General features: G+C 44.0%; 1 protein-coding gene across 1 annotated transcript; it reads left to right on the top strand.

The window, feature by feature from the left end:
* The first annotated feature begins 3,200 nt into the window (after positions 1–3,200).
* fzd1 (frizzled class receptor 1) lies at positions 3,201–8,252 on the top strand. Its single transcript, XM_082552891.1, has one exon. It carries the CDS (start codon positions 3,591–3,593, stop codon positions 5,247–5,249), a length of 1,659 nt encoding a protein of 552 aa, XP_082409017.1. The 5' UTR covers positions 3,201–3,590; the 3' UTR covers positions 5,250–8,252.
* Positions 8,253–8,955: the final 703 nt, after the last annotated feature.

Consider the following 8,955-nt stretch of genomic DNA (forward strand, 5'->3'; position numbering starts at 1 on the left):
GATGCGTCTGTGGGTCACATATCATTTGTTCTTACGTTCACACAGAAAAGTTGACACGTGGTGTCTCTGCATACTTAAACTAGTGCCGTGTCTCTTTAGAGTCTTTTGACCTTTTGGCCACACAGAAAAGTGACACTGATCAACCAATCAGTCAGTCACTTAGGCTAACATTATAATGTCCCAGAAATACTGAAGAACCAGCAGCAAAGCAGATATAAAGTTCACATCAAGTTCAACGAAGCAACAAAGTCTGCAAAGCATTTAGAGAGATAAAAACAAGAACTTCCTTGTGACTAGGAAAAGTTGGTGGTTGTCCAGTAGCTGGACTGAAGGTTTTTTTTGCTAGTTGCTTTGACCAACCTGTCCCCCAGAGGTCTGGTATGCAACCAGCCAATGGGCAACCATTTTCAGTCACAAAGCAACTGCACAGGTTAGAATCTAGGATCTATCTATGCCCCTCCCCAGCCTGGTGCTGTCGGAGGTTTCTTCCTGTTAAAAGGGAGTTTTTCCTTCCCACTGTCGCCAAAGTGCTGCTCATAGAGGGTCATATGATTGTTGGGTTTTTCTCTGTATGTATTATTGTAGGGTCTACCTTACAGTATAAAGCGCCTTGAGGTGACTGTTGTTGTGATTTGGTGCTGTATGAATAAAATAAAATGGAATTGAATAGATAAAAATCTGATTACTCAACATTACCTTCCTAAAACAGGTATATGTAGTTAATAACCAAAATTCTGAATTTTGATTTTCAAAGGAGGAACAGAGGACCGTGTGTGTTCCTCTTCTGATTACACCCAGTACTGTAAAGTATATGTTGTACAGAGAGAGAAAATAAAGCAGTCGCCTGTGCATGCACAATTATTAGAGTATATTTAATGACCTTTTTTTAGCTGCTCTCAGCAAACACCATTTCCCACAAACCCTAAGCATTTGCAGGTCAACGCTGCAGAATTACTGTAATGACCAGTTTCTATCTTGAAAACAGTGTGTGTAATATCATCTGATTCATAATTACAACTGGGAATCTGGGACTTAATAGCACAGCTGGATTTGTAGTTATGAGCGTAGTTACAAATGTCACTGGGATTTTGAATGAGGTTTGAACAGAACCCAGAAGATCGTATTCCACTTTGGCTCTGTGCACGAGTGCAGTGATAGAGCACTACTCTAACTTAAGATACAAAGCTAATTACATTGCAATGGTGGCTGCTTTAGTTAAAGTTAAATAAATGAATCCCCCAGGATAGATTTCATTTCATTGCAGATTTCCATGTAACAGCAACTGCCTGTGTCTCTCTAGTCTACAGCACATACAGTATAAAAACATATTAATATTGACATATTACTTCTCTAGACTTTCTACATCATCACTGGATAGTTTTCAACATTTCTGATATAGACTTTAGTGATACTGCTACAGATAGAGCTTTAAAATAAAAGACAAGCAGAACATCTGGTGACACAAGTCTGCGTGAAGCTCTCATCGCACTCTCAGTGCAGCACAGCAAGAAAATCTAGCATTCCTATGTCAGTGTGCATTTTACAGTGCTCGCTCCTCTCCTCCTGCTAACAGCCTGCAGTGCCAGATGGGAAACCTTTCTCTCATTTTGTCTGCGTTAAGGATCGTATGTATTTTTCCACCTTTAGCTAATTCCTCCCTCTTGTTCAGTAATAATCAAAGTCTTTGAGTAAATGCTGAGTATAAGAAGTTATGTCTGTGACTACAAACTGTCTGCATGTGGAACAACAATGCTGCACGCTCGATTTCAGGGCAGAAGAGTCCAACTTATTCCATTAACCCTACAGAAAAAGGAAGTGTTTTAGTTTTACAGGAGCAAATACAACATATTTATATACGTGTAATACATGAGGTGCATCAGGGAAAACAGTAGAGTAGAAAAATGAATGCATGAATTAATGCTTTTCATATTAGAGGGCAGTACAGACAAGCTGAAAACCCAATATGGACATGGAAGAAAATATACTTTCTTCTTCTTCTCTGTTTTAATCCAGTAGTTCTTAAACAACATCAGCAATCAAGCTCACTCTGAGGTTCAGCTGCCCTGAGGAATCAAAGTCCAGCACTCAGTCTCTAGTTTTACTCTTTTTTTGGGCTCCTGAGGTAAACATCTGTATTAGATGTCTTTGTCAGCTGTTTGTTCAAGGTTCAAGGCTCTTTATTATTTGTCACATGCATAGTTATACAAGTATAACACACAGTGAAATGTAGCCTGACACGCTCCTCGACATGTGCAAAAATTGGGGGGGAGGGGGGGGGGGGGGGTGTAGAGGAAGAACATTATATATATATACACATATAGTATATACACTGGGTGAATGTGCAGTAGTAGCAGCAAGCAGGTGAATTCTGTACATTAATATGAATAGACATCTGACTATTTTACAGGATAGACAATATAATGTAATGGCAAACAAACAAAAAACACTACAATTTGTTGTGACCTATACCACCACTGATACAGAGGAAGAGACAGGCTTGATCAGGTTAAGAGCCCCTATGAGCAAGTGCTTTGCAAGACATTGACCACAAACTGCTAAGGCATGTAAAGAGAGACTACAAGCAAACAAAGTAAAGAGGAAGGGAGCCAACACTCAGAAGGACACTTGATTCGGTCTTTTAATGTGTGCAGCGCTGTTCCAAAACGAACCCCTGCAATTTATGCAAACATGAGGAAAAATGCAGACCCTCCCTAACCTCCATCTCTTAGATCCTACAGAGAGAGAGAGAGAGAGGGAGAGAGAGAGGTATTAAGCTATTGAAGGTGACACGGATGTAGATAGGAAGTGCGTCAGTACAAAAGTATGTGTGCCAAAGTAGAAACCAGAGTTCAGCTACGTCTTTTTTTTTGCATCTATTAAAATATAAAGTACTTTAACCTCTATGTGTATTATATTCCTTTTATTTGGTACTTTTACTGTGCGTTTAATCTGCTCTCTAAATTATCATAACTTAACCATTTCATTTTGAATGACTTTCTAGAGAAGGCAGCATATTCAAAAAAATGATAAAATGTAATAAATACAAAATCAGAACCAAAGGGGGATAAAGTCAAGATAATGAAATTTTTCCCATCCAGATTAAAATAGTCTGCGTATTAGTTTTTAAGCTCACAAAGCTGCTCAAGCTACAGTTGTATTAAAGGCTTTTATTGTGAAAGTTTATCGCGGAAGTAATAATGACTGGCGGTTAGCTTGGCTGCAGTGGCATTAGAGTGAGGGATCGCAGAACAGGTTTGAACGGCAGACTGACGCTGTGTCGGGCACGCTGCAGAGCGGAGCTGTCCTTGTCCTGGAGGATTAGAGTTCGGGCTTGGTTTTGGACTGGATTTCACCCGAGGAGGTCCGAGTTTGCGATTCACGAGTGTGGATGTTCTAACGCACTGCGCTGCTACCTCGGCGCGGCGACGAGAGGGAGGACGGACAGCCAGAATCCCGCGGCGAGAAGCGGCGCTTACCTCTGCGAGAAACGCCAACAAAGAGCGTTCAGGGAAGTAGCCTGCTGCCTGCTGAGGTAACGCAAGTTAGTTAAGCAACACGCAGAAAGTACGGCAGCGTCTGCATTCCTCAACATGGCTTACAACAGACTTCTCCGCTCGGCTTTGCTTTTTCTGTTTTTTATCCTGTTCCTGAACCTGGGGATTTTTCGAGTCAACGGCCAATACGGCGGCAGTGACCGAGGATTGTCTATACCGGAGCACGGATTCTGTCAGCCCATTTCCATCCCCCTGTGCACGGACATCGCCTACAATGAGACTATCATGCCGAACCTGCTGGGCCACACCAACCAGGAGGACGCGGGGCTGGAGGTCCACCAGTTCTACCCGTTGGTGAAAGTGCAGTGCTCCCCGGATTTAAAGTTCTTCCTGTGCTCCATGTATGCCCCCGTGTGCACGGTGCTGGAGAAGGCGCTGCCCCCGTGCCGCTCTCTGTGTGAGCGCGCGCGGCAGGGCTGCGAGGCGCTCATGAACAAGTTCGGCTTCCAGTGGCCCGACAGCCTCGCGTGCGATAGCTTTCCGGTCCACGGCGCGGGGGAGCTGTGCGTCGGCCAGAACATGTCGGACCACACGGAGCCCCAGCCCGGGCCCTACTCCACCGAGCGGCCACCTACTGACCCGGGGAACGGCCAGTTCAGATGCCCGGCCTCGCTCAGGGTGCCTCCCTACCTGAACTACCGCTTCCTCGGGCAGGAGAACTGCGCCGCGCCGTGCGAGCCGAAGAGATCCCACGGGATGATGTACTTCAGCGAGGAGGAGCTCAAATTCGCCCGCATATGGATCGGCATATGGTCAGTGCTGTGTTGTGCTTCCACTTTATTCACGGTGCTCACCTACCTGGTGGACATGAAGCGCTTCAGCTACCCAGAGAGACCCATCGTCTTCCTTTCTGGCTGCTACACCATGGTTTCCATCGCCTACATTGCTGGATTTTTACTGGAGGACAAGGTGGTTTGCAATGACAAGTTTGACAACGACATAAAGACTGTGGTGCAGGGCACCAAAAAGGAGGGCTGCACCATCCTCTTCATGATGCTGTACTTCTTCAGCATGGCCAGCTCGATCTGGTGGGTCATCCTGGCTCTCACCTGGTTCCTGGCAGCAGGAATGAAGTGGGGCCACGAAGCCATCGAGGCCAACTCTCAGTATTTCCACCTGGCGGCCTGGGCCGTTCCTGCCATCAAAACCATCACCATCCTGGCAGTAGGTCAGGTGGATGGAGACGTGCTGAGTGGGGTTTGCTTTGTGGGCATCAACAGCGTGGACGCCCTGCGCGGCTTTGTTCTGGCGCCCCTCTTCGTATACCTGTTTATCGGCACCTCCTTCCTTTTGGCCGGATTCGTGTCCCTGTTTCGAATCCGAACCATCATGAAGCACGACGGCACCAAGACGGAGAAGCTGGAGAAACTGATGGTGCGGATAGGCATCTTCAGCGTGCTCTACACCGTGCCGGCCACCATCGTCATCGCCTGCTACTTTTACGAGCAGGCCTTCAGAGAGCAGTGGGAGAGGACGTGGATCAGCCAGACGTGCAAGACGTACGCCGTGCCGTGTCCGGCCCACAGCCACCCCAACATGAGCCCGGACTTCACCGTCTTCATGATCAAGTATCTCATGACGCTCATTGTTGGCATCACTTCTGGCTTCTGGATCTGGTCCGGAAAGACCCTTAACTCCTGGAGGAGGTTTTACACGAGACTGGCCAACAGTAAACAGGGCGAGACCACAGTGTAGTCGAACCTCACACAGACTGCTTTGTGACAAACTGAATGATAATCCTTCTTTTTATTCATTTTCTTGGACTCACAGGAGACACTCGCTCTGTTTTTTTAATGTACATATGCATTTGTGAGATTTTTGTAAGTATATATTTGTATTTAAAGATTTAAAAAAAGATTTTTTTGAAACACCTTTTTTCATACGTTGGACTTGATGGAATTTTACTTAATCATCACAAAGAGCCAGCCGATCATCAACAGTCCTGAGGTCTCATGACTTGTCTTACTGCAGACACCTTCTAGGAGTACTTTGTGTGTGTGTGTGTGTGTGTGTGTGTGTGTGTGTGTGTGTGATCGGTGAACTGCCTGTGAGCCCCAGGTCTATTCTAAGCAGAGTCTCGTGAAACCCAAGTGCTTCCTCGTGGCTCCCTCTCCCCCCGATTAACCAGCTGTAGTTTGTGTCTGTTGTACAGTGGAGCGAGCGGTGGCCCGGCTCTGGAGGGACGTGTCAGCATCCTGGGAACAAGAAGTGGTGTGCAAGGTTGTGAATGTGAGTCACTGTGGCAGATGGTTGTGGCCTGTAGCTCAGGCCCTTACATTCCTTTTCTAAATAAAGCGCAGGTAGTCATGCAAATGTAAAGGAACACACAAGTGGTTTTGCATGTATGTTATACAATGCTGTCAGGCAAAACGCGAGATGAATTTCTCTCACGTTTTCCTGAAAACATGTTTCTTTTTAATGATCTGCCGTGATCACGATCTGCTTTTGTAATTCTGAACACTCTGACCTTCAGATTCCTGTTTGGTATTTTTGCGTGTAGTGCTGGGCGGCGCGACAGTGAGATTCAGTTTCAGGGTCGTCTCGGCGGGTCTTCATGTAGGGCTACAGCAGCTCGCTCTTCTGTCAGGAGTGTAAAACCCTAAACACACACACAAAACAGTCTATGTTGTCCTGTCGGTCCTTAAAGCAGAACAGCAAGTTTTACGTGAGATGTGTTTCCACTTTTTTATTTTTTCGTCCCTGTTTGTAACAAAATCAACATGTTGTGGGTCGTGAGCTTTAAGAAAGTCTGTTTGGACTTATTCTCCGAACTTTGTGGGGGAAATGATTCAGCCATCAGGAAAAACGCACTTACCTCAAGTCGCACATTATCCATGTCACTGTGTGTGGAGCAGCCCTGCCCACAGAGAAGAGACCAGGAAACACAGCAGATCCTCTCGTGGTCATCTTTGCTGTTTTTTGTTCTTTTCTTCATCCTCGCCCCGCCTCAGCTGCTCCTGACCGTACAGGCTGCACACAGCACCTCCACGCTGTTATGCTAACCTGCTAGCGTATCCCAGCATGCTGTTTGTCTGCGTGAAATTCTGAATTACAAATTAGTAACAAATTTGTTCAGTTGACCAGACTTTTCTCAATGAAAAAATCTGTCATGCATGACATTATGAACAGTGTAGCGCCCAGCACTATGTTCTGTTTTTCTGGCATGGTTGCTATGACGCAGACTGGCCCTTGTAATTTGATGCAACAGCAACACAACTTTGACCAAAGTGAACACAGACTCGGCCCTCACGCTGCACGAGCGCTGAAAGAAGCACAGTAACAATCTAACAACAGTTCTATGTAGATCTACAACATGCAGAAATGCTGGTGTGTTCCTTCACTGCACACGTTCAAAGCAGCAGTAATGTCTGTTTAATAAAGATCTATTTTGAGAAATGCAGTTTTTAAAGAGAAAATGAAATACTGCTGCAGGGGTGTGTGTGTGTGTGTGTGTGTGTGTGTGTGTGTGTGTGTGTGTGTTGAAGCACATTTTTAACTTTGACTATTTTCTGACATTTAGTATTGTGTCTAATCTTTGGACGCCTTTGAGCCTTTATAGTTTGTTACACAACACGTCGAAAATGATTCCTGTTTGTTTGGTTTTGCATCAAAGATGTGTGATTGTGCTGGAATTTGTTATCAGGCAAGAACAAAAGATTCAAGTCAAAATTGAAAATTCCATTTTGAGAATTTGGAGATGAGATCCTTTAACTTTATGCAGTTAAAGGTATGAATTAGTGTTTCAAAGAGAATCTGCAGGTTAACAGAAATGAAAGTGATGACATAATTAAAAATAAGACGTTTAGATCTTTTAGGTCATAAGTAGCTTTTGAAACTGTTCAAGCTTGAATACTCGTCAGTAGTACGAGATCATTTTTAGTGGACGGTATAAAGTGAAACATGGGTTCAGTGTCGTGTTTCACAATAAAATAATAATAATTCTCCCCTTTATCAAAGTGTCTAAATGAGGAAACAAAATGAGTCTCCAGTACTACAAAGTACATTTAGATTTGAATCTACTTCTGTTTGCAAAATTCCTCGTGGCAGTTCTGATTTACATACAGATTTTAACATTTTTATTATATTTGACAAAGTAAAGAACCGACAGATTGTTTGTCCAGAAGGTTAAAGGTGTCCAGACTCAATCGCGGTGCTGTAAATGTCTGCAGTCAGCGATGAGAGCGGCTGTTTGCAATGCACATATCATACATTTTTGGAAGAGTTTTTTCACGTTCTGTACCTGGGGCTTGAACATGTCAGAAACTGTTGAAAGGGGGCTCGGGTTCATCTGCAGAGTAACCTGATCCCCGTGAACATAGCTGCACTGTGGGACTGAAGAGCAGCCAGCAGCTTGCATGTCTTCCACCGCAGGAGAAAGGAAGCCTTGTGCTGAAATGCAGAGCGGCTGCTGTCGGTGCAGCTCGGCACACACACACACACACACACACACACACACACACACACACACACACACACACATTTCACGACTGTGTTCTTGTCAAACGCTCTTCCACACAGTGCTTCCGATTCATAATAATCCTTTTATTGTGTTGACGGCTCTACAATAGTCACTGCTTTGAAGTAATTTCCTTTGCATTTGCTATGAAGAGAACCTTTATATTTATAGAAAAAAATCATATATACGCTACGTTGATTGCTTTATGAGAATAAAAACAATGTCATCATTTCAACTGTCAAGCGTTTGTAAAATGTCTTCTTTTTTTTTTGAATTGGTAAAGAAACTACAGAATATTCATGTGCTGTATTTGCTTTGAGAGAGTAACGGCTTTAAAGTCTTTCTCTCTGCTTTAGAACAATATCTTCTGGGTATGATCTAGTTCGTATGCTAGGATGATCATTTGTTCTTACAAGGATAAGAAGTTCGTCTCATAGTCCTTATTCGTCCAGCTCTTGTTCCAACATCCACAGAAAATGTATAAAAAGTCAAAAATGGCACGTTTTACATGCATTAGCAGCTACGGTGGGAAACTGTGATGTTCTGCTACATTATTGAAGCACGACAGCATTTTCTTTCTATATTTTAATCAATTTAAAGAAACATCAAATGAAAATAGCTACCTCAGTTTCACCATGTTATAGTGCCAAAGGCTGATGTAGTTTTAGTAATCACTAGCTAGGGTTAGAAATAATCTGAGCTAGCGCCTATTAGCAAGCTTTCCACAATCCATACGATATAAGTAATGTATGTTGCTTTCATTTTTCATGCAAGTACCAAATACACAAAGTTATTTTCTACCAGTGGACCACAGTTTGTCTTCATACTGAAGCTAACGGTACAGATGTTTTGCGAGTCGTATGAGTACATAAGACAGAAATGCTCAGTCCTGTTAGGTAGACTGGTGACCTGTTCAGGGTCTACCCCACCGCTCGCCCTGTGACA

This window comes from Aulonocara stuartgranti, assembly GCF_965226115.1.
Source record: "Aulonocara stuartgranti genome assembly, chromosome: 11".
In the NCBI taxonomy this organism is placed as follows: domain Eukaryota; kingdom Metazoa; phylum Chordata; class Actinopteri; order Cichliformes; family Cichlidae; genus Aulonocara; species Aulonocara stuartgranti.

Coding starts and splice junctions, on each gene's coding strand:
- fzd1 (XM_082552891.1), top strand. CDS start 3,591: ATGGCTTACAACAGACTTCTCCGCTCGGCTTTGCTTTTTCTGTTTTTT.